Raw genomic sequence first — 26729 nt, 5'->3', positions numbered from 1 at the left:
AGGGAAACATGATTATGCCCCCAACCTCATTGAAGCGAGAGAAGGAAGATTAACAACCACGATATCCTAAGGGTGGGAGGGCAGATGGGAGCTTGAAAGATGGGTCAGTGGTTGAGAGTGGTGCTGCTTTCCAGAGGACCCAAGTTTGGTTCACACCACCCATCTGCTAGTTCACAGCCATCCTATAAATCCAGCTCTAGAGATCTCACCCTTTGCCCTTTGTAGGTGCCTGCATTCTGATGCACACACATATCCATACTTGAAAATTAATAAAAATAATAGTTGTAAAAAAGAATAATCCTGAGGGCTTGGGATCAATCCTAGGGCTCAGGAGTTAAGAGCCAGGTTCAGTTCTTAGCACTTGAACAAGTGGCTCACAAACATCTTTAACTCCAGGGCTTCACTGCTCTGTTCTGGTCTCAGTGGGCATCAGGCACACATGTAGTGCATGCGAATACATGCAAGCAAAATACCCAGGTACATAAAATAAGCTGGGTGTGCTGGTGGTGGGTGGTGCATGCCTGTAATCCCAGAATTAGAGAGGCAGAGGCAGGTAGAGCTCTGTAAATTCAAGGCCAGACTAGTCTACATAGTGAGCTCCAGGACAACCAAAGCTACATAGTGAGACCCTACCTCAATACACTAAATGATTAATAAATATAAAGATTAATAAAACAAAAATAAATAAATAAGATAAAAAGGAAACAGAACAATGACCCTGGCTCAGCAGGAGGCAGAAGTAAGTAGGTACAGGCTCCGGAGATTGGGCCTTGCAGAAAGGGCAAAAGTAGCCTTGTGAAGATCAAAGCCAGGGTTCAGGGAGCCCAGGACAGTGACAGCTAGTATTAGGAAGGCAAGAGCAGGTGGACTACGTAGGGCAGTGGGAGGCAGGAAGTCGGACCAGACACAAGAGGCTAGCCAGCGATGAGGATGGCTAGATCCCTCTCTCAGGAGCCAAGTCTATCTAGCTTAGATATAACAGTAAGAAGAGGAGCTAGACCCTTGGGCTCTTTGACATTGCTAAGTAAGTGAGCCTGAGCCAGGGTAGGGGGTGGGGTAGCAGGGGGCGGGGTACAGTAAGGTCTCAATCTCTAGTGTTCATAGTGGAGTATCTGCAGCAAAGAAGAAACAGCAAGTACCCCATGACACCATCCCGACTGTAAAGCTACATCTGGGCATTTTCAAAGAGTAACTAAACATAATCTGCTTAGGTCTTGTCAGGGCCAGGGCTTTCCTTTCCTGGCTCTGGTTAGTGCCTTCCTGAGATGTTGCAGGGATCTGTGCCAGACCAAGAACCACAGTTCTCCCAAGGCCAATCACACACCAGGCACCAGCCATGTGTCAGGAAACAGTGTGGGCTGGAGGAACAGACAGCAGGTGCTGGCCCAAAAACACAGGGTGTCCTCCTGTCCTGGACAAGGAGGTGTCTTCTTTCCAGCTAGGAAAAAGATGAAGGGCACTGCTGGAGGCAGAGGCCCAAGCTTGGCCTGGCTAATTATAGCAGCTCTTGGTACTTACAGGTAGTGGCTTTTTCTGCCTCCTAGCCCTTGGGAGAAGAGGGTGCCACACAGAACAGCAAGGACACCACCTCTACCCTTGATACCTCTCTCTGTATGACAGGGCTCAGAGAGGAGGGAGTCAAGCTCTAGGTGGGATCTTATATACCTCGAAGTCAGGTCTACCCACTGGCTCTTATCATCTGAACTGCTGACACAGAGTTGAACCTTCAACAATTCACTTCTGCTCTGCCCTTGCTATGACTGAACCTTCCCATCACCACAGTAGATGCTTGATCCCTTTCAGAGAGCAAAGGCCATCCCATAACCCAAAAGGACTGGATGACTGGTGAAGGGGATCTATCCATTAGAGCTGTTCCTGCCAGGCCCATGTACCTTTTGTGATAGATGCACAGGCAAGGCAGCCTGGCTATCGTGTCCCCCTGAAGCAGCTCTTCCAGGCAGATCACACACTCACCCGCATCTTTAGTCAGCACATCATCTGCAAGAGAAATGGGGATACCAACAGGGTTAATCACCAGCAGGTGGGTGGCACAGAGCACACATAGGTCTATGAGCTACTTACAGACCTAAACCACTATGTGTTTGGAACACACAGTATATATGGAACACAGCAATGGGAGAAATATGCAAATAACTAGAAGAGCCTTCTGACTGACTTAGAAGCCTGGAACAAGGGGCATGAAAAGGACAGGGAATTAACATGTTAACGCTATAAGACACTCCACAGGAAAAGGCAATGCTACCGTGATGACTCCCAGAGGTGTCTATTAGTTTTCTCCATAGGGACATACCAGTGGGAACTTCCAGATGTGGGGACAACATGTACAGACAGTAGAATAAAGAAACTGTTCAAGGACAAAGTTTAGACTGAACTCCAATAAAGCCACAGGCAGGCACAGTAATGCCCTCACATGGAGTCACCATCAAGTTCCAGTGAGCATAATGATTCTGTGTGTATGGTTTTCTTTGAGCTGAAGGATCTCACTAGCTAGCAGGGTACATGGTATCATGTATGAATGGTGGAAGGGAAGCCCAGAGAGGTCACATGGTTTGCCCTTGTCAGGGGCTTGAGAAGGGTTGCACAAGACTGGAGCCTTTGTTCTGGTGACCTCTCTTCCCACTGCTTCTTTGTGTCCTGATTATTTTGGTGGTAGAACTCTTAAGTACTCATAAAATATGGATTATTCACAGACTAGAAGGGCCTAGTGACTCAAATTTCCCTATCAAGAAAAGGAATAAAATGGATAAAATTTGATATTAAAGTTCCTGTTCATAGGAGTTGTAAGAGAAGTCACTTGGTTTCCAGGACACTGGGACAACTTGTGGTCACCACTTTCCCCTTTAACATTTAGCTAAGTAAGCCAAGGGTACAGTAAAAAGGGCAGCATGAACTTAAATAGCAGAAGAACACCCTAACGTGGCCAATCCCATCCTAGATACCATACACACTGTTGGTACACACAAGGTAAAAAATCTGTAAAAATACACCTTTAAAGTGACAGAAAGGATCAGATGCAAAGCACAGTTGTGGTCTTGTCTTGTTGTGAGTGTTTGAGTACATACTACTTTATACTTAAAATCCTTAACAAAGTGCACAGGAAGCCAAGCCTCCAATCCCAGGGCTCAGGAGGCAGAGGCAGAAGGATCTCTGTGAACAGGCCAGCCTGGTCTACAGAGTGAGTTCCAGGACAACCTAGGCTACAAAGTAAGACCCTGTTTCAAAAAAACGTAATAAATAACATGAAAGAAGTGTACTGGTGTGGTGGTTTGAATAGGCCTCTCATAGGCTCATAGATTTAGATGTTTAATTATTAGGGAGTGGTGTCCCTGACAGGGATTAGGTAGTGTACAGCCTTACTGGAGGAGGTGTGTCACTGGGGGTGGGCTTGAGGTTTCAAATGCTCAAGCGAGGCCCAGTGTGTCTCTCTCCCTGCTGCTGCCCATCCAGATGTAGAACTCTTGGCTACCTTTCTAGCACCATGTCTGTCTGTGTGCTTCCTGCCCTGGACTAAATGGTTCCCTTTACAAAAGTTGCTATGGTCATGGTGTCTCTTTACAGCATGAGACCACTGACTAAGACAACTGTAATTTGCATTTTACTTGGAAGTGTACTCAAAGAGTAAGATGGATCGTGACTAGACAAAGGAGATGAATTCATAATATACAATGCAGGGCCCAGGGGACAGGTGTTCGATGCTAGTGAACAGGCTTTCAGCTTTGATATGCCTTCACGGTAACACATCAGAGATGGGAAGAACACTTGCTTAGTCTAGAGATGGTGGAGTTATCCTGGAGACATCCTTGGCCATTTCTTCCCCATTCTCTGGGGCATCTCGCCTCTGACATGGACTTTCAGACTATAGTCCTTCATTGGTTTTGTTACCTAGATTCCAAACCACCAGCACATATACACACACACAGGCAAACCTCTCTCTCTCTCTCTCTCTCTCTCTCTCTCTCTCTCTCTCTCTCTCTCTCTCACACACACACACACACACACACAAAATCTAAAAAAAAAAAAAATTTTTAAAGAGAAAAGTGAGAAAGACACCTGAGACTGAACTCTGGCCTCTACATGTACCCACATATACACATATGTCCCACATGTACACATATGTCCCACATATACACATATGTCCCACATGTACACACACACACACACACACACACACACAAAATCTAAAAAAAAAAAAAATTTTTAAAGAGAAAAGTGAGAAAGACACCTGAGACTGAACTCTGGCCTCTACATGTACCCACATATACACATATGTCCCACATGTACACATATGTCCCACATATACACATATGTCCCACATGTACACATATGTCCCACATGTACACATATGTCCCACATGTACACACATCCCACCCCATTCAAGAAAGCACATTGGGCTGGCAAGATGGCATAGTGCATAACTTGCTGCAGAGCCTAACACTCTGACTCTGACTGAGCTGGAACTCACCTGATCCAACCTACACTGTCTTCTGGCTTCCATTTGTGTACGGCGGTATATACCCCCATGTGGGCATGTGCTTGCACATATGCATGCACACACACACGCATACACACACACACACACACAAAGGAGCATACACAAGCAGAGACACTCACACTAAATAAAAGGAGGAAGGGAAGGAGGGAGGCAGGAAGGAAGGAGCTCACACAATGCACTCCCAGAGCTCTGAAGAAAGAGTAATACCCCTTGGCAAAGGAGGGAAGAGCACCATAAATCAAAAAGCCCTGCACTCCAGAACAGAACTCTGGGAATCTACTGAAGCAATGTACTGGTCACCATGTCCCAGATGCCATAGTGAAACTCCTGCCTCACCAAAACATCCCTGCAGTGAGGAATCCTGGCAAGTCCTGGAACAACACCTTTGAGCTTTTAGTCAACTCTATGGTATCAGAACAATCTTTTCTGTTTGTTTGAAGGTTTTTTTTTTATTGTTGTTGTTTTTTGTTTGTTTTTTGAGACAGGGGTTCTTTATATAGCTCTGGTTGTCCTGGAACTCACTCTGTAAGACCAGGCTGGCCTTGAACTCAGAGCCCTACCTCCCTCTGCCTCCAGGGGGCTGGGACTAAAGGTGTGTGCCACCATCACCTGGCCAGAGCTCTTTTGCTAAGAGAAAGTCAGTCATACTTCCATCTCAGGAGGCTGGGCAATACGATGGCCAAAGATTTTACAGAGCGAGATATTAAAGCCAACTGAATTTATGCAGAGGACTTCCTCCTCCTTCCTCTCTTCTCTGTAGCTCCCTCAGCTTCTGGCACGCCTTAGTTCAGGGCTGCCAAGGCAGGCTTAGAGGGCTAAGAGCGGATGCTGAAGCTGCTGGACACTGGTCTCCCCGGCGGAGCCCTTGCCCTTGACGCACCAGGTGCCCGTTCTCTTTGTTTTTGAGCACTGACTGGACCAGTAAAACTGGTCTTGCTTTTCCTAAATTTTAAAAAATAATCTGGCAGGCAACTACTGGAGGCCTTCCAGCCCTCCCCTTAGGCCAACCCTCAGATTAAGAAAAATACTACTTTCTATTTGTCTCACTTGAAGCTTTCTATTTTTTTTCTCTCTAATTTAACTAAATTTCATCTTACATAACCATTATAAATTTTATACATATTTACACTGGTGCCAGCAACCAAGAAGGTGAGCATGTGAATATGTGTGCATGTAGAGGTCTCCAGGGCAGAGACCAGGAGGTTCCAGAGCTCCTGGAGCTCACCACCCCTCTCCCCACCACACTCTTTCTCTACTTCTAGAAAGAGAGCAGAACCTCACACAGACAGAGCTGCTCTGCCCTCCAGTCACTTAAAAACATGTTTTTTAGATTCATTTTATTATTTTGTGTGTAAGAGTGTTTTGCCCATGTATATGTCTGTGCACTACATGTGTGCCTGCTCTCCAAGGAGGTGGTGACCCTTGTGAATGCTGAGAATCAAACCAGGGCCTTGGCAAAGAACAAATGACTCTTAACCACGGAGCCAGCTTTCCAGACCCCCAAGTCCCTTTCCATGAGAAACAGAACGTCACCAGCACTGAAGAAAGTCTCCCACTGGCCCTTCCTAAAAAGACTCCAAGAGCTCATGTCTTATTGCCAGGTATCTCCTAGTTACAGTTTTCTTTTAAAGATTTATTCATGTGTATAGGTATTTTACATATGTACGTCTGTGAACCATAGGTGTTTCTGGTGCTTGTGGAAGCAAGAAGGCATTAGATTCCTTTGAAACTAGAGTTAAAGATGGCTGTGAGCTGGTGGGTGCTGGGGATCTAATCCAGGCCCCCTGGAAGAGAAGCCAAACTCCTAACTTCTGAGCTGTCTTTTTAGGCTCACATTTTCCCCTAATAGATAAGGTAAAATCTGTGAGACTAGAGTGATGAGAAACTAGGCAGGGCATGCTACCATGCTGGAGGTTTTAGTGTAAGGACCCAAGAATTCACATTTTGTTTGAATTCAAGACATGTTCTAAGGACTCCAGGCCACAAACCTAGGTAACAAACACTGTCCTCTTACCTCTAGTGTCTCAGAGAAGAGGAGAAAGGAAGAAAAGGAAGAGGAAGAGGAGGAGGAAGAGGAGGAAGAGGAGGAGGAGGAGGAGGAGGAGGAAGAGGAAGAGGAAGAGGAAGAGGAAGAAGAAGAAGAAGAAGAAGAAGAAGAAGAAGAAGAAGAAGAAGAAGAAGAAGAAGAAGAAGAAGGACGAAGACGAAGACAACGACCACCACCATGCTGCCACAGCCCCCTTTCTGCACTAGCCATGTGGACAGAGGACACAGACAGACTCTGAAGGCCCTTCATCTCCTTAGGATAAACTCTACTCACAGGGCTAGAGGTGAAGTCTATGGCTTACATACAGGGAGAAGTGGCTTTTCATGTAAAGGATGAAGAAAGAGCAAGGAGCAGAGGGAGAGCCACAGTGGTTCTGCCTTAGATGGCCAACCTGTTTTTCCTCTACCCTATAGGTTGAGACCCCTTTGGGGTCAAACAACCCTTTCACAGAGGTTGTCTAAGACCATCTTGCATACCCAGTATTTACTATGAAGTAACAACAAAGATAATTTTAAGACTGGGGTCACCACAACATGGGCTGTATTAAAAGGTCTCAGCATTAGGAAGAATGAGAACCACTGCTCTAGGGGACTTTCTCCAGGTTGCAGGTGAGAGAGACATCAACTCAAGTGAGGATATAAAGAAGACCTGGGTTCTCTGGGAAAGGAGCTAGAGATTCTCACTTTCCATTTCCTACATTAGTATGTATGATTCTTTGACTAAAAACGGCCCCCAACAGGTCCCTAGGGAGTGGCACTATTAGGCGGTATGGCCTTGTTGGAAGAAGTCTCTTCCTATGGCCTGCAGATCCAGCTAAAGAACTTTCAACTTCTCCTCCAGCACCACGTCTGCCTATGTGCTACCATGCTTCCCACCATGATGATAATGAACTGAACCTCTGAACCTGTAAGCCAGCCCCAATTAAATGTATTCCTTTATAGGACTTGCGGTGGTCATGTCTCTTCACAGCAATAGAAACCTCAACTTCGACAGAAGTTAGTTAGTACTGGGAGATGGGCCTAACCATGTTTTTGTTTGGAGGCATGTGGACTTTGGATTAGAAAAACAGTTGACTGTTTTAAGTAGGGCTTAATGGGCAATCCTAATAGGAACATGGGAGACAGTGGTGCTAGGGTGATTTGAACTGTGAGGGCTCAAGAGTTTCAGGGGTAAAGAATGTGGTATTTTAGAAGACGTAAGAAGTCTGCCTGAGAGTAAATGGAAGAGTTTTGGATTAGTTGCATTGGCAGAGAAAATTTCAATACCGCCTAGTATTGACGGTCAGTGATTATTAGTGTTCACTGTTATGAAGATCTATAATGAAGAGGAACAAGCTAAGCAAGGGAAAAAATACAAAATACACAGTTCAAAGAGAAAAGGGGGCACCAGGAAATGGAATGAAGCTAAACCCCTGTTCAGTGAGATATACAGATTAAAGGAAAACCTGAGAGGAAATGGGGTAAAGGGATTGGTGACCTCAGGGCAAGGCCTCACCCAGCTAAGCAACGGTTTAGTGCTTGTTAGGAGGGGTGGTACTCCCTTTAATCCCAGAACTCAGAAGGCAGAGGCTGGTGGATCTCTAAAGTCAAGGCCACCCTAGTCTATAGAGTGAGTTCCAGAACAGCCAGGCTTAAGCAGTTTAGGAACCATGGAAACCAGAAAGCTGGTGAAGATGTAACTGAATGAGCAAGCCATGTTCCAGCCCCAGCAAGCAGCAGAACCTGGCAACTTCAGCCACATGGTTCTGGCTTAGAGTCAAGAAGAGAAGGAGGTGGTTATGGAATCTCCTTCTGTGACTAAAGAAAGCCACTAAGGCCAGACATGCATCAGGGGTGTGCTTGCATGGAGGCCCAGAAAGACCACAGTGTGAAGCTATGAAGGTGAAGCCTGGATTAACTTGGAGACCCCCACATGTTGCAGATGTCAGAGCCATGGGATACCTGCTGAGGAAAGCTGCTAACAGGGTGAAACTAAACCAAGAAAAGAAGTGTGCTGCAGTCAACAAAGATGAAAGGAGTTGGAGGTTGAAGAGTGCTTTGACATCAGACATGGAGATGCAGAGTTTAGAGTCTGCCCAGTTAACTTTCTGTCTTGCTTTGGCCCATTATTTCCTCATTATGCTCCCTTTTGGAATGGTAATATGCCATTTTATGTTGAAAATATATAATCTGTTTTTTTGATTTTGATTTTATAGGGGATTACAGTTAAAAGAGACTGCCTGAGTTTCAGAAGAGACTTTAAACTTTGACTTTTAAACAGTGCTGATATTGTGATAGACTATGGAGACTTTTGAAGTTGGACTAAATGCATATTGCTGTATGATATGGGTACAAGCCTAAGGGGGGCAGGTAGTGGAATGTGGTGGTTCAAATAAAAATGGCCCCCATAGGTCCATAGGGAGTGGCACTATTAGGAGGTGTGGCCTTGTTGGAAGAAGTGTGATTCTTTCTCTTCTAGCTGTCTACTAATCCACATTAGAACTCTTAGCTTCTCCTCCAACACCATGTTTGCTTGTGTGCTACCCACCATGTTTCCCACTATGATGATGAAGAAACTGTAAGTCAGCCTCAATTAAATGGTTTCTCTTATAGGAGCTGCTGTGGTCATGGTGTCTCCTGATAGCACTTTATCTGCCATAGACATTATTACAAAGTTCTCCGTAGTGCCTCTGAAAGCCAAGTTCTCTTAGGCCAAGCCCCTCTGAAGCTTCTCTGTGCTACAACAACAAAGGCAATGTCTACATAGAGCTCTTGCTAGCAACCCACAGGACAAAACAGGTTTCATAAGGTCTCAACACATGTGGAACAGAAGTAAATGCAGTACTTGAAGCTATAACTGTGGACCTCTCCTTCCACAGTCCCAGGCAAAGACAGGGACAAAGTTGAGCTTGAGCAGGGGAAGGCTAGCTGAAGCAGGGACAACAGACCCAGGAGATGGCAGTCACAGTGAAAAGGGAAAAACTGCTGGCGAAGAAAGGGAATCACTGGGAAAAGACATAGCCATAGCCTGCCCTGCCCTCTGGCACATCCAGAAGTCTTCAGGCCATACAGACCAAGATAGACAACATGCCCTCCTGCAACTGGGATCCTTTGGCCAGGCAAGTAAGGATATAAGAACACAAATCTTGTTGGAAAGATCTAAAATCTGTAAAATATATTTTATTTTACATTATATTTTACAAGGCCCTGGATTCTATTCTAGTACCCCAAATATAAATATGGGGTGGGAGGTGCTAGAATGGAGCCCAGGGCCTTGTGCATGCTAAGCAAGCACTCTACCACCGAGCCACATCTCTAGCTCTTGACATTTTTATTTGTTTGTTTGTTTTTTGTTTTTTGAGACAGGGTTTCTCTGTATAGCCTTGGCTGTCCTAGAACTCACTGACCAGGCTGGCCTCGAACTCAGAAATCCGCCTACCTCTGCCTCCCAAGTGCTGGGATTAAAGGTGTGCGCCACCACTGCCTGGCTTGACATTTTTGACTAGGGACATGATAATCAACAAATTTTAGATTCTAGATTTTTCACATTAGAGATGTTTATTTATACCTATACAAATGTTCAAAGATTTGAAAAACTCTAAAATCTAAAACATCTCTGGCCCTAAGAATTTCATGTCAGATCTACTCAACCTATAGTAGGATATTTTTTAAGAGACTCAAGCAGGTTAGACTTGTCTGATTTATTTTTCAGGGTTGCCATGAGCCCTCCCTAGGCTGATGCTGTGATCATGGACGCCTCTGGTTACAGGATGGCATCCTTAGATTCTCAAAACAACCACACTTTTCCTACTGCCTGAGAAGGTGGGCCCGTTTATTGGGGTTGAGGGCATCCTTCTGATTCACTGTTGACTTTGCAGAGAACACAATTCCCTGGCAATCACTGTCAGGAGAGCAGATAGACACCGAGGAATGGAAAGCAGAGGAATGGCAGCACAGTCTGGGCAGCATGAAGCTTCTGGGAGCCTTGCTTTTCCATGGCAGCTGCAATTTCCTAAATACCACCATGTGTGAAGCTCTGGGCTAGAGGGTTTTGTGTTCAAAGATCGGTATCCTCATTTTATGGGCCAGAAAACTGAGAGGCTGTACTAGGCTAAACAACTTGTCTAAGCTATAGTGGGTGAACAGCAGAGGAAAATTGACCTCTAATCATCTGAACTCCAGAACTTACCTTCAACATACCAGACAGATCTGGCACTCAACTTTATCCCCAGAAACATGCTAGAGTGATAAGTGCCACCGAATCCCCCAAATGTTTGATTATATCCCTGCTAGGTTCATACTCAATTCTTTCTTTTTCTTCTTTTTTATTTTTTTTATTTTTTAAGACAAAGTTTCTCTATGTATCTCTGGGTGTCCTGGAACTCACTCTGCATACCAGGCTAGCCTCGAACTCACAGAGATCCATACACCTGCCTTTGCCTTTGCCTCACGAGTGCTGAGATTAAAGGCTTGTTCCACCACTGCCCAGCTTATACCCGACGCTAACTCAGCTTCTATGTAGGAAGCCATGGTGGAACATGGAGACCCTCTTAGCAATAATCTCTAGAGAAATCTACAGATTGGATTCATTCCTTCCAACTGATGTCACATGGGCTTACGGCTTAACCAGGTGTGTTCATCATCACCACACACACAGTGCTACTAAAAGAAAACAGAGCCCCCCTCACCCAGAGGCTATGTCTCCAGCTGTTCAACTCATCTTGACACCAGGAAGCAGATAAGACAGATAGCCCTTACTTACCATTGTAGGACAGGCGAGGTTTGCTCAGACACATTATAAAGTGCATTTCCATCTCATCGGAAGCCACAGACTTGGAACAAATGGGGCACTTGAAACCTAAAAGAGAGGAAACAGCATGAACTATCTTCTGCAAATCCAGCGATATAGCCACAGTCAAAGTGGACACGCTCAACCACGACGCTGTGTGGAATCAGCACTCGAGACAATGACAATGTGGACAGAACTGAGATCAATTTGTCCTTCACTCATTGAGACTTTACTTTTCTCCACAGCCATCAGCTTTCAAGAGGGCACTCTGCCACACCCCATCTAACAGAGTTGCTGACTTGACTTTCAATGGGGTCTAGTAGACAAGACTAGGGAAGCAGCAAGCCAAGGCAGCGGAATAGTATTTAAGTCTCAGAGCTTAACACCTTTTGGTCCCTCCCAAGGGAGGAGTCATTACTGACAGTTGCACCTCCATCCCCCACCTCCTCACCCACCTACTTGGGTAGCAACTTTATCCTTTGCTACCCAAGCATCCTTTTCGACCTTTGAAACTAAGCCAGCTACATCCTTTAAGAAGTATATACTGAGCAGGGGGAGAGTGGAGTGGGGTGGGGGATCTCCAGAGGACTCCTAAATGCTGCTAAGTAAAGCAGCCATTTCCAATGCCAGGCAAGCAGAGGCCATCATGATCTGCCATCTTATGCCTAGGACAATCTGGCCTGTTACACATCAAAGGGGCTTCTCAGCATAGGAACAGGATTGTAAGTTCTGGTTGAGGATCTTCTGAGTTGAACTCTAATTAAGCAAAGCTAACTTCTTTTTTTGTTTTGTTTTGTTTTTGTTTTTTTCAAGACAGAGTTTTTCTGTATAACGGCCCTGGCTGTCCTGGAACTCACAGAGATCTACTTGCCTCTGCCTCCCGAGTGCCGGGATTAAAGGCTAGGGCCACCACTGCATGGTAGAAAGCTAACTTTTTCACACAGAATCTGCACGTGCACAGACACACACACACACACACACACACACACACACACACACACACGAAGTCTCCCCACCCCAGCAGGCGAATGTACTGATGAACATGCCCAGTGATAAGACTGATAAGATAGATGAATTAAGATTTCAACTTTTTCCATTTTGTATTATTGAACAGTTTCAAAGAGATCAATTCTTTGCATGCAAATTCTATCACAGATCCAACAACTTTGAAAAGTTATTGATTTGTCTGCATCCATTTTGTGTTTATCAGTTTCCTTCTTTGGTGACAATGACTCTTACCTGCCTGGCCTGGATATGCTACCATGTAACACAATGCATCTAACTACTGGTGGAGAGATTTCACTCTTCTATTCATTTTCAGTTAAGAATTTTCAGTTTGATGTTGGCAATGAGTATCTACGATATATATATATATTTACATATGTGCCACTTGCATATATGTATGTGTGGTACATATATGCCTGGTTCTCAAGGAGGTCAGAAGGGGGCACCACATTCCCTGGAACTGGAGTTACAGATGGTTGTGAGCTACCACATGGGCCCTGGGAATCATACCTGGATCCTCTGCAAGAGCAGCCAGTACTACTAAGCCACTGAGTCATCTTTCTACTCAGCCTAACTCCGCATCCTCTGCCTTTTTTGAGGTCTCACTGTGTAGTCCTGGCTCATCTGGAACTTGCTATATAGACTAGGCTGGTCTTGAACTCACAGATCTGCCTGCCTCTGTTTATCCTGCAACATTTTTTAAAGAAAGAGATAAAAGGCCAAACGTTCAAACACGCAGTTGTGTGCCTGACAACAGAGGAGTTCACACCCTTCCCAGTGTCCTGCACATGATGCCTTGCTGATCTGGTTGAAAGCTCTGACTGGGGTAAAATGGCACAGACAGGAAGCAAGGCACACAGGGTATCTACGTGGATTCTTCAAACCTTTCTCTCAACAATAATGCTTAAAAAAAAAAAAAAAAGAAAAAAAAAAAAAAGGATCTCTCTGTGTAGCCCTGGCTGTCCTGGAACTTGCTATGTATACCAGGGTAACTTCCAACTCACAGAGATACAGAGATCTGCTTACGTCTGCCTCTGAGTGCTGGGATTAAAGACATGTGCCGCCACAGCTCGTATCAATCATGCTAAAGACCAAACAGAAACCTCGGTGCTCAGCTAACAACAGCTGACGTGGATTCCACGGCATAACTCCCATTCCCCCCACCCCCTTGCTTAGTTCCTTAAAAATTCTCAACACCTACATCTCACCTAAGGTCTTAGAATAGTACCAATACCTGACCTCTGCACGGTTACAAGTCCATAAAATCCAGAAGATCGAAAGAACAGGGTGTACTGTCCTGTTTCCTGGTAGAACCAGGTTACTTACTTTTTAAAGCCAGCTTAGAAATGTGCAGTGTTATCTGCAGTGGAGGGATGAGGAACAAATCTGAGTCTCAGAATAAAGACATTCTACATTTCTAACCTAAGTTCTTGTGTGTTTACAAAATATTTCTGTAGTTTCCAACTCAAAGGAGCAAGATTTCTTAAGAATTTAAATGAGCAGGGCAGTGGTGGCACACACCTTTAATCCCAGCACTTGGGATACAGAGGCAGGTGGATTTCTGAGTTCGAGGCCATCCTGGTCTACAGAGTGAGTTCCAGGACAGCCAGGGCTACACAGAGAAACCCTGTCTCAAAAAAAAAAAAAAAAAAAAAAAAAAAAAAAAAAAAAAAAAGGAATTTAAATGGCGTAGAGAATACCTGTTCTTTATACTAAGATAGCGCCCGTGTGTAGGCTGAGGGTTAGGCCACAGTGGCATGGAAGGACCACACAGGTCCTAGTGGGCACATCCACAGAGGTATCCAAGGCATCTGTTACTAGAACAAGTCTATCATTCCCCAGGCTGTGCATTCCCTAGCTTTTCCTGAAAGAGCAGGAGGACAGTCCTCTATCCAGTGTGAAGTACTGAGTGAAGAAAGGCTCAAGTCACCACTGAGGTATTGGCAACCTGGCCTCAGCAAGCTCTAAATGTCACTAGACAGTTATATCCTAAAGGACAAAAGACTGAGACCCTTGGATTTAGAAGACTCTCTTCATTATACTGAAGAAGGAACAGGCCCCAGTAAGGCCTTGGCGCAGTGTGAGGTCACATATTGAGTCGGTAGAGCTGAGACTATGGGTCTTCTTAGGTCTCAGTTTAAACATCAAGGAAGAAAAAGTTGGTCATGGGATTTTGAGAAAGAGGTAAGTTGGGAAGTAACACCTCTGGTAGACTAAGTGCAGAACGGCAGGAAGAGGCACGTCTTAACTGAAGCAGGGTCCATGGCTCTTGGTGCTTTTGTTTGAACTTAGGTTACACGGCTCACGAAGTCATTAGGAACCACTCTTATGAGAGCAGAGAAGGGCAACATAATGGGGTTTTCTAGACTCGAGACCTTGGCTAATGATAGATCCCTCCCTGGCCCTCAGTTTTATTACTGGAAAAGATGGAGGAATTCATTGCTTGCTTGCAAAGACCAAATGGGATGACATCATCATGAGCCTAGAACAGTGAGTGAGGAGGAAGGAACTAGAGGGTCAGAGGACGGACTGAGGACTAAGGAGATAAACTCGAAGACCAAGAAGGGCACTGGTACTTTCCAAACCGCCAATGTGGAAGCAGGGCTCTACTTGCAATATGATAATGGGCAAATAGTATTTTGCACTTACGGAGTCATTTTTACAGACAGCTACTATGTTTTCCATGGCTTCTTTTTTATAATACAGTGTAAGAACTATCAATAGGCAGGTACTATATTAACTCTGTTTCACAGAAACACAGTGAAAAGCTCAAGTAACTTGTTCAACATTAACAGAGCTGACACTAAGCCAGTCTGACCTCAAGCCAGCACCTGCTGCGCCCTCTGGCTGACAAGCACAGGAGAAGGGAAAGGTTCAGCAGCAGCAAGCACAACACAGACACAGGTCTTAAAGTCTCTTCAGGTTTTCTGCATTGCCCATACCCATGGTTCTAGATAATCCCTAAACAGAGCTGATACTTTTTTCTAGGAATTTTGTTAATGTAGAAGATCAGAATCCAGAATGCAGCATAGTCCTCTTGGTATGGAGCCTACAGCACTGCTTGTAAGAGGCTGAGTTTGTTTATCACCTTTCAAATGAAAATAAAGGAAAAAAGTAAGAGGGACAGGAAAAAATGAAGAGCTAAGGGGGAAAGGCTAATGTCCCCACCTTCTTTCCCGAGAGGTCATCCGATGAGCAAGATGGATTCTACCTCTTTCCTGCCCCAATCTTTTCTTGTATCTTTCCAGTCTTGATTCAGCACCAACAGCCCTATGGAATGACAAATACTGATATTTATGGACTATCTGAAGGTTAAAACTTCTTGAAAATCTTTATCCCATTTTGGAAGGAAGTCTGTACTGAATGGAAATCAGCCTTGAAAACCCAAGGTCTGCAGAGGTGGCCAGGCCAGGACTTCTCAAACCTCTTCAGAGGCCTTGGCACTGCTCCAGAGCACTTCAAGAGAAAAATCACAGGTGGTCTCTTCAAGATGCTCCCCCATTCAGGAGGTGGGGGCAGCCTGTGCTCCTGGAGATTCTCCCACTCCTGTCCTCAACACTTGTGACTGCCACTAATTATAGCTTGCTGGCTAAGCAACCTGTCTCCTGTCAGCACACTGAGGCTGAGGTGGTGGCTTACAGAGCCAGCCCCTTGTTCTGTTAATGTCTCAAATGAGCAAAGACTGCAGTAACGTGCTTTGGCCTGATTCTGTGTTTGGTGGCTCTATCATGCAAGTACTGCTACAAGATTCAACCAAGAGTAACCAAAAGGGGCTGGAGAGATGGCTCAGCAGTTATTAGGAGCACTGACTGATCTTTACAGGTTCCCAGTTCAATTCCCAGCAACCACATGGTGGCTCACAACCATCTGTAATGGGATCCAATGCCCTCTTCTGGTGTGTCTGAAGACAGTGACAGTGTACTCATATAAATAAAATAAATATATCTTAAAAAAAAAAAAAAAAAAACCAACAGAGGACAAAAGACCCAATCTTTCCTTTCTAAGCCAGAAAAACAAAGGGCACTGGTCCTCTAGAGCCCAGCAGCCTCCTTTCTACAAGTGCACGGTTTAAGTGGGAATCCTTTGGCAGGCAGGTAACTGCCTTGTGCTAGGTCAAGGGAGCCCAATCACAATGTTAGATTAGGACTCCTGGCAGGCGAACCAAGAATGACTTTGAGAAAGCTTACTGAATCATGTGAATTAAAAAGCATATTCATACAAATCAAGTCCAGGACAGCCTGTCTCAAAACAAACAAACAGACAAATAAACAAGCAAACAAAAAAGCATCTTCATGGGGCAAGATAAGCAGGTTTTTCAGTCTGATGACAGCACCAGAGTAAAGATGGGGATGACTGTTTCAGAGTGCTCCTGGAAATCCTCCTCCCGTATATTATACAATCTAAGTTAAGAGTCTCCACACTCTGGGCACAGATGTACTTCTCGTTTTCCCAAACTGAAACCTTCTCCTTTAAGACCTGATTTCCTGGGCAGGACCAAGAGCTGGCTTCATGTTGCTCCAGTTTCTCTCCCCACCCTCCTGATGCTGATGCGCTATTTTAATGGCTGCCCCAGTTCTGCCTGTCTCTGGGATCACCTAAAGGTGGAAGAATCAAAAGAAGCACCAGGGTGAAGGGAGCTGCACACCCTGCAGGGGCCTCCTGTCTGTAGAAAGAGCAATAATGTGGCACCTCTCAGCTGAGAGCTCTGAGGGCACCACCCCAATTCTCTCTGCCAGCCAGTTCCCAGATGCCAGTTTCCTGCCTCATTCTGTGATGCTTATTGGCAATAAAATAGGACTTAGTTACATGAACTGACTAAGTAGGAATTATCACAAAGAGGGCAAAGGTGCCACAGGGGATGCTACAAACAATTATATATAGTTCCCACTTTCTTCATCACAAAGACACATGTATTTTCTCTCCACACCCTCTCCCTCTCAAAAATCCAATGCACAATATATCAACTGATGAACTGAAGTCTGAGTTATGCCTCCTGAAGAATATTCTGGGCATAGAAAGGCCCTGGACTTCTAATTCTCTTTTCTTTCATCAACCCTCTTCTGCACTTGGTCTCTGCACTTTTCTTCTAGAACTCAGGAGTAACTCCTCATGTACATTTGTGTGTGCACGCGATGAATACTGAGTGCCAACATAAACAGCTGACGGGGTCCCCAGATATTTAGCTAAGTATTAGTCTTGGGTGTTTCTGGAAGGCTGGGTAGGGTCTACAGAGCAGACTGCTCTCCCAGCGCAGTACATCTCACACAGTCAGCTGAGGGCCTGAATACAACACAAAGGAGAAAGAGGGATGGGTTCCATTCTCCATGTGCCTGGGCACAATAGGACACTGGACTTCTGCTTTAGACTGAGACTGATATTACTGTGCTTCCTGGAAACACCACTGGCCACCCTGATTTCCGGTTTGCAGACATCAGACTATGGGATTTCTCAGCCTTGATAATCATGTCAATTAATTTCTATAATAGATCTCTTTACATGTGCACATATGCATGCATTCATGTGCATAGGTTCCATTTTTTTGTAGAACCATAATATATGTGTCCATCAAGATGGCAAATAATAAAACTGACAGATGCTGGTGAGGATATGGAACAGCTGTAACATGAAAGGCTGGAATGACAGCCATTTGGGAAAAGGTAGGCGCATTTCTTATAAAACATACTCCTAGCCTATGATCAAAGCAATTCCTCTGCCCCATGTCCACCAAACGAAAACATATGTCTGTAAGTAGATCTTTGTGAAATCACACGTCACAGCTTTAGAGACAATAAGCAATGGGAGAATTATTCAGCAGCGGCAGCAGCTAATAACTCCTGACACATGCAACATGAGTGAGTATTAAATCCTGCCCAGTGAAGGTCACTAGGACACAGAGTGTGACTCTAATACACTAACAGATTATGAGAAGAATCAGAACAATGGTCATCTCTTGGGGACAGGAGTTGGGACAGAGGTTGACAGAGAAGGTGATATGAAAGTTTCCAGGGTAATGGTGATATTCTACATTAAGAGGAGATACGTGTCTGTCACACTACTAAATATACACCAGATTTAAGGTTTTATTGTTTCTAAAGTCTGAAATACTCATTAGGCAATGAATTGTTGAGTCCACTCTCAACATCCAAGCAGACTTCAAGAGTCAGTCAGTGTATGATTCACCAAGCTACTTATAATACAGCAGGCAGTCAACCAGGAGACATAGCTTGTCAGCTTGGGTCCTTGAGTAACAACTGCCAAGAGTAGGCAGAGTCCCAACTTTTGACTGGCACTACATACTACCAACCAGAAGACAGTAAATGTGTTGATCTTGGCTCCTGAGCTTACAGGACTGTTTATCATATTACCTCATCCTAGCCCACTCTGACTGTTACAGCATCTCCTCTTAGTATTTCCACTGTTGTATGCTGATAATTTCTTCCTCTGTAGCTTCTTTTAGCCCACCACCCCCACAGCAGTCTACTGTCCTCTGGGCTCTGCCTACATGCTCTGAGCTTCTTGCTTGGCTCAAGAAACTGAATAGATGGCACTGGAAGTCAAGGAGATACGTATCTATCCCAGAGCCCTGCCCACTCAGGCACTGCTACTCTTCCTTAGGTACACATATTTAGCAGAGAATGGAGGCTCACTCCTATAATCTCATCACTTAGAAGGCTGAAGTAGGAGGACTGCTTCAAGTTCAAAGCCAGCCTGGGCCACATACTGAGTTCCACGGCAGCCTGGCTATAGAGTGACACCTTGCTTTAACACCAAAACAAACCAGTAATAATCTGTATTTTTCCATGTCTGTATCAGATGTCGACATATTATGTGTAGCTATTTTCTGTTAAGATTCCCAATTTTTATCTACTATACACTTCTCTCAGAAGTCATCTCCATTCTCCACTCTACGCTGACTATATTCCAAGCCTGACATACTTTTGCTATTCTGGATTCTGCACTAGCCTGTGGGAAAGAGAGCCTGACTCAGAGACAGGAAAACAAACAAACAAAACAACCCCCTAAGACAGATTTTGGCAGCTACTTTCCAGGTGGCTTGTATAGCTACTCAGTAATACTTGTGGAACACTCTATGTGCTATCCAGTATTGCTTTAAAGCCCAAATACAAAACTTGTGAGTGCTCCAGGAAGGCAAAGCAATATGAAATGTGGACCTTCGGTCGCTCTTATGGACTGGATCTGGTACTGCTTGCTTACACCTGTTGGGGAGGGGGCTTGCTGGTAAATCCACCTATTTGAGGAAACTTACAAATTCTTCATGTGAAAATGGGTAAGTGAACTGGGCAGCAGCTGCGCAGGTCTTTAATCTCAACATTCAGAAGGCAGAGGCAGGCAGATCTCTGTGAGTTCAAGGCCAGCCTGGTCTACCAAGCTAGTTCTAGGGCATCTAGGGCTACACAAAGAAATCCTGTCTGGAAAAAGTAAACAAACAAACAAAAAAAGAAAGAAAAAAGAAAATTGAAAACTGAGGCTGGCGAGATGGAACTTGGGGTAAGAGCTCTTGATGGCCTGAGTTCCAGTCCCACATCCCATGGAGGGGAGTGAACTTACTCCTAAAAGATGACCTCTGTCCTCCACACATGTGCCATAGCATGTGTGTACATGTAAATACAAATAATTAATTTTTTTCAAATGAATTTTACCTATAGTATATTATGGGCTGATGTCACCACTTGTATAAGGCAATATTACCACCCTTCCTCCGAGTGGAGGAAAAGCTATCAGACTATGTGGCATACAACAAGGTTTTTTTTTTTTTAACATAGGGTTTCTTTTTATTATTATTATGTAGCCTTATCTGTCTTGGAACTCACTCTGTAGATCAGGATGACCTTGAACTCAGAGATCCGCCTGCCTCTGCCTCCTGACTGTGAGATTAAAGGCACATACCACCATACCAGGCCATATACTAATTTTCTGAGTTGCTAAATTTTGAGATGTATATGCAATGAACATGTGAAAATGCACATTTAGATAAGTTACAGGCTCAATCATATACCCAGTAAAATTATTCTTGTTCATCTTGCTGCAAACCAGAACAGGTTCAGTGAAGGTATCTAGAGCAGGAAGCAAAGGGAACAATGTACACAGAGGTACCTGGGAGCTCTGACCCATCATCCTGCTGCGTGGCAAGCTCAGGCTGTCACAGTAGCAGTCCAGCCACATGAAGACCAAGAAAAGCCCCAGCCGGCAGCAGGAGCTCAGGCTGGTAACTGTTTCATGCCTCTTTTCTTGCAACCCATTTCTTCAAGGAGGAAGAAGGGCTACTTAGCAGGAAAGGATGGGAGCTGGGGACAAAAACGTGGTGACCCAACCCTGATCAGTACAAGACAATGAGACTTAGCCTGAGTGTGAGATCAGGTAGGTTTCCAACAACTGGCAAAGATGAACAGACTTATCATTTCTCGTTACCTGGCCACCGTGCTTGGACAGTTTACAGGCCACACGTAAAATGTGGGGTAAGGTCTCCAGGGAGAGCATTTGGCTTGCATTTTGGAGATGTCTTATTTAAAGGATGGGCCATCTGTTGAAAGAGGGAGATTGTCCAGTATCCAGAGGATCAAGCCAGGATTTCTTCTAGTTCCCAGACACCAAGGATTACCTAAAAGCTGGGCAATTACGATGGGCAAATCTAGCCACGACATTTAGCTGAGTACTAGCTCTCCTTCCACCTCACTCGCCATGCCCATCTCAGCCTCCGCACCCCACACTGCTGTGCTCCCAGTACCCAACAATCCTCCTCACTGCTAGTGTGGGCCTTCCAGTGTCTGGGCAATGTCAAAGAATACTGTTCAAGATAAATTCTTGGAGGCTGGAGAGATGGCTCAGTGGTTAAGAGCACTAACTGTTCTTCCAGAGGTCCTGAGTTCCATTCCCAGCAACCACATGGTGGCTCACAACCATTTGTAATGGGATCAGATGCCCTCTTCTGGTGTGTCTGAAAAGAGTTACAGTGTGCTTACATACATAAAATAAATAAATCTTAAAAAAGGATAAATTCTCTAACTTGTTCCTCATGACGTGAGTCCAATACCACTAGCACTTTCCCTTAAAAGCCCAAACCATATCCCAGCCCTCAGGAGGCAGTGGCAGGTGGATCTCTGAGTTTGAGCTCAGTCTGGTCTACAGAGAGTGAATTCTAGGACAGCCAGAGCTACACAGAGGGAGACCCTGCTTGAAAACAACAAACCAAAACCAAAACCAAACAAGGGAGAAAAAAAATCTAGTCTCTATGTACATGGTGCAGTTATCAGCCCCAGATGATTTGTGGGTTGTCTCTATATTACAAGAGAAGGGAGTATTACTGTCTGCAGTTTAGGGGGCACAGTGTTGGAGCCAGGCACTGGCTATGTACACTGAGCCTCATTTACAGCAACTATCCTTAGCAAACTTTCCAAAGAAAACAGCCTGGTCTTGGAGCTACCTTGTGGCAGGCAGGCTTTCTTCTCCACTGGACAGAGACTGTCTAAGTCCTGAGCTCTTCACGGATACACTTAAAGATCCCAGTATTCAACTAGTTCTCCCTCACCAAGAGACACCAAGTTTTGGGTTTTGTTTTTTTCTAAACTCGCTTATTATATGTGCACTGGTGTTTTGGCTGTGCACATGTGTGTGCACGCGTGTGTGTGCACGCGTGTGTGTGCGTGCGTGTGTGTGTGTATTATATGTATGTGTTACACAGTTGTGAGCTGCCATGTGGGTCCTGGGAATCTGGGAGAGCAGACAGTACTCTTAACCTCTAAGCCATCTTCTAGCTACCAGCTTTCCTTTTTTTTAAAATAAGGGAAATGAAGGTGAAGAGGGGGAGAGGAAGAGATGGGAAGGGGGGACAAAGAGAGAGAGAGGGAGTAAGGACAGGAGAGAATGAGCATGAATGTGTTTGAAGAAGGAAAGATCAGTTAAGAAAGAGACAAGAAAGGAGAAAAAAATACCAAGAATCCATACTGGACTGATTTCTAATGATGTGGCACTGCCCACATCATTAGACGATTAGAATTTAGCGAGAAAATGCTTGAATATATTACTAGATTGTGATTAGTATAATATTGGACTTATTGGCAAATGGCCATGATACTTAAATACAAATGAGTGCTCATATAGAATAAAGCTATTTGTTTACACTATGCAACTCAACATCTGTAAATACCACTGTGCCTGGCCTTCACATCACTGGAAGTCAACTAGAAGGTTCTTCCTAGGTACTCCTATAATCTCAGGTTATAAAACATATACAGCTCTGCTCATTTCTCAGAAATAACCAGCCGAAGCTTGGGCCCTAGCACATGGAAACAATGAAGATCTGGATTCTTGCTTGGACTTAGCCCCTTCTCATCAACACATCCTCTGCTCAGTTGTACTTACACCCTGGAGTACATGGAGGCAGACACGGAGGACATAGTTCCAAAGGTCTCATTGGGTGTTGAAATGGCACCCAAAGAGAAAGACATAGGATGGAGGAGGAGGGAGTGCCAGCATCACAGCCTTATTGCTCTTCTGTCACCCACAGCTACATCCTAGTGTTTTCTGAGGTACTGACCAAAGGGTCAAAAGGAATTTCTTAGAGAGTCCCTGAGTATAGCACAAACAAAAAGACCCTCCAATTCCAAGATCCTAAAATAGCACATGATCTCTACCAAGGCGTGCAAGGCTTAATATTTGATTGTTTTTCCTCTTGGCTCAGATTACTTGACTCTGGTAGATAAGAAGAGGAAGTCGAGGGTGGGAACAAGGAGGATGGAGGAAAAGACTCCAACATGGTAGTGGGAACATGAGAATACCTTATAAATCTTTCCTGTAACAACAGAGCCAAGGTTAAGAAAGTCAAGGACCTCCTACTGACAGCAAGCATTCTGTAACAGGACATTACATCACAGGCAAGCACAAGTCAGTGGACAAAATACTCTGTCCGAATGCAGCCTGTGTACTGGACCTTTCCCTCATAAGTGCTTATGAAATGAGAGAACCACAAACTGCAAACTCCTTCTTCACTTTGACATTTTGCCTTGAGGACTATTTTTATATTGGTTTTAACATTTCCTCATTTCCAGTCAGCACACCAATTTCCCAGAAGATTGGCTTCAGGAACATAAATATTGACAAATACTGCTTATTGAAATGTGTGGCGAGAATTAAAAAGCACACATCCAGACAGAACAGAAACAGATCTAGACTCAGCACCAGCACTCTCATGCTTCTCTCTGCTCAGGAGCAATGAAGCCAATATCGGGGCATCACCTCCCAAACTTGACACTGTATGCCTTTAATCTAGTGCTCTGGGGGCAAAGGCAAGTTCTGGGCCAGACAAGGTTACAGAGTGAGACTCTGTCTCAGGAAAAAAGCAAAACAGAGTAACTGGGGTTCTTTGGTCCTGCTAAAAATTATCTGAGCTATCTTAGTCAGCTATAACTAAATACTGTGGACTGGGTAGCTTAAAGAACAAATATTTATTTCTCACAGTTCTATTGACTTTCAAGCCCAAGATGCAAGGTGCTAGAAGATGTAGTGTTTTATTCCTGGCTTGCAGGCAACAGCCTTCTTGTTGTGTCCTAACATGGTAGGGGGTGCTGGTGACTGTCTCTTCTAAGAACACAACTCCATCATCAAGACTCTACTGTAACAACCTCATCTAAAGTTAAACCCATCCGACAGACCCTACCTTTTATACTACCACACCAGGTGATGGGATTCCACACACCCACAGAGTATATTATGTTCTCTAGGTACCAATGAAAGCATGACTGCTGGCCATTCAGAATGGGTAATTAAATCAGTCAGTCTGTCCATTCACATTTACTCTATATTGAACAATCAGGATCTACAGCAAAGAATTAAATATAATTTCTACTCTTGGTGAATCAATGGGTGCCCTTAGGAAAGAGAACAGAAATGGCTACAGAGATCACACTCTGTGATTGTGGAGCCTTCCGTGGATTAGGTTTATCTAGTGAATATACCTTATACACAGATTCTTGGGACTCTTAGGATGGGCTCAGGATCCATCAGTCTCTAGAAGCACTATGCCAAGTTCTCATGGAACTGTGTGAAGAAGGACCATGAGCTGCACAGAGCTAACCAATTATGGGTATGTGAACCTGCTGCTGGAGTTTACTCCTGGCAGAGGCTGCCTTCTATTCCTCAGTTGCAGCACCTGCTGAAACCGGCGAGGGTTAAGTAGGACAGGGAAGTGTGCGCTGCAGAATGTCGGTTAAGAACCACCGTCTGCAGACTGCTTCCTGCCTGCCACAGATAACAATCGCATGTGCTGTGTACAGATCGCTAGCAGGCTGTCGTGTGTATGTGAAGGGAACTGTTGCGGTCTGTCCCTGGGCAGGCTGAACCAATCCCACTAGGCTACAACAACCTGCAGCCTCTCATTCTTCCTGTCAACAAGAGCAGGCGGAGGGACCCTTCTAGAGGTGCCCAGAGTGCAGCCAGCAGAGATGACCTAAGCTTACTACTCTTAATGGGCTGGCAACGGTCCCAGTAGCCATTTTCTGGGTAATAAAGACTATTTTTGGAGGCGGAAAGAGGGAAGAGGGTTGGGGAGAAGATATAGGTATCAAACCCAGCGCCTTGTGTATTAAAAATGCTCTCCCACTGGCTAAGTCCCCAGCTTGACAATCTCCATAGCTGCATGGGTGACTATAGCTACTTCAGCAGTCTAATAAATATCTTCTTAGAAATCTTTTCTATTATGGAAATCTTCCAACAAAAATTAGAATGAGCTTCCAAATTCTAGTCGCCTAGCTTCAACAATGAAACAATGACCAACTCAGGGTCAGTCCCATCTTATTTTTCCCCCGAGGTGTATGTGTCTTGGTTTGCTAGGACAATCCTGGTTATGGCTTGTTATCCTAGTGTAATTAATAGCTCTCTCCTTTAGTCTTAGATGTGTCTGAATTTGGATGGCAAATTTTACACTCTTCACCATAGCTACTTCCCCTGCTCCAGATTATTTTGAAGCAAATCCTAGATATAAGTCCACCATAAATGTTTCATTAAACTTAGAGCATTGTGCTCTTTCTTCTAAATAGTCGTGCCATGGCTTTTCTTGTCTCCCAGCAGGGAAGGAAAGAGATGGGCAGATTCGGTGTATGCTGGCACATGGACTCTTGACAACCACCTGTGGCCTGGCTGCCTGGCTCCAGCTTATGGACGAGATGGGCACACACAGACAGAAGTCAAGTGTGTGCCCAGATCAGTGTGCTCCACTCTGCACTCAGCCGTCGTACCTACTGCCTCCACACAGGATACAGAAACAAGTTACAGACTCAGGACAGGAGAATGAAGTGTTTCAACTAACAGAAGGAAAAGCAGGCATTTGAACAGTTCAAAGTGGATCACAACAGTACAATCTACAAGAGGTTAAAATCCCAGCCTTTCTCTCTACTCTCTGGAGGATATCACTGCAAAATTCCAGATCTAGCGTGAAGTTGGGACATCTGAAGTAACCTACCATACTGGAAAACAGGGGGAAATGGGACATAGTAACATCTGAGTCCTTAGAAGAGGTTCCACAAAGTTCACTGGTCTATATGACCTAGCAACCTCACTTCAGGGCTGTTTCTCAGACATAGAGGATGTTTGTTATAGCACAGTTCAGGGCAGCCCAGAACAGCACCATGGAGACCATGGTGGGTGCAACAGGGAACATGCACATTATGAGACAGTGGAGTAGTTCCTCAACAAGCAGACATAAACAACAGACTAAATACACATACAGTGGCAGAGCTAAAAACAAAGGCGGCCAAGGAACATGAACACACACACACACACACACACACACACAACTATTTTAAGTCTTAGGGGGCTGAAGAGATGACACAGTGGCTAAGAGCACTGGCTGCTCTTCCAGGTGATCTGTGTTTGATACCCAACACCCGAATGGTAGCTCACAGCCATCTCTAACTCCAGTTCCAGAGCCTCTGACACCCTCTTCTGACATCTGTGGGCCCCTAAGCCATCTCCTCAGCTTCCTCAATTTTAAAAAATGCTTTCTTTTACCCAACAAGATAGGATCTGCCGGGTAGGGTCAAGAGGACAGAAAAAGATGCCTTACTTCTGCCTGCACATCACAGAAAGGTGGTCTTCTTGGAGTGCACACATGGGAATGGTATGACCAGTGGCTTATGTGTCAATCACTGGACTTAACACAGTTTCTGCATTTCAGTGTAAAAATAGAGGGACTCAAACAGAGTCCCTTCAGCTCCCTTTACAGCAATTCCCCCCCCCCCCCCCCAATCACAAATAGGGCTAGGATTGCTGCTCACCGGGCCACCCACTTCCACTTAAAGACTGTTTTGTTTACATTTCTAACCTATTGAAAAGACAGTCCAAAGCTGCTTCCTGTTTTAAAGCTTCTCTGACTGCAGGAGAGTA

General features: G+C 44.8%; 1 protein-coding gene across 2 annotated transcripts in view; it reads right to left on the bottom strand.

The window, feature by feature from the left end:
• Znrf1 (zinc and ring finger 1) overlaps positions 1-26729 on the bottom strand; it is an 88771-nt gene that overhangs the window by 4017 nt on the left and 58025 nt on the right. For both annotated transcript variants that reach the window (XM_034522238.2, XM_034522237.2), the window contains exons 2-3: positions 11301-11396; positions 1893-1998 (exon numbers count right to left, since the gene is read on the bottom strand). In XM_034522238.2, the coding sequence (XP_034378129.1) occupies positions 1893-1998; positions 11301-11396 (202 nt within the window). The remainder of the gene's footprint in view (positions 1-1892; positions 1999-11300; positions 11397-26729) is intronic.

Source organism: Arvicanthis niloticus, chromosome 18, assembly GCF_011762505.2.
Source record: "Arvicanthis niloticus isolate mArvNil1 chromosome 18, mArvNil1.pat.X, whole genome shotgun sequence".
Lineage (NCBI taxonomy): Eukaryota > Metazoa > Chordata > Mammalia > Rodentia > Muridae > Arvicanthis > Arvicanthis niloticus.
Note: the sequence above shows the minus strand (reverse complement) of the source record. Positions and strands in the feature narration are given on the sequence as shown.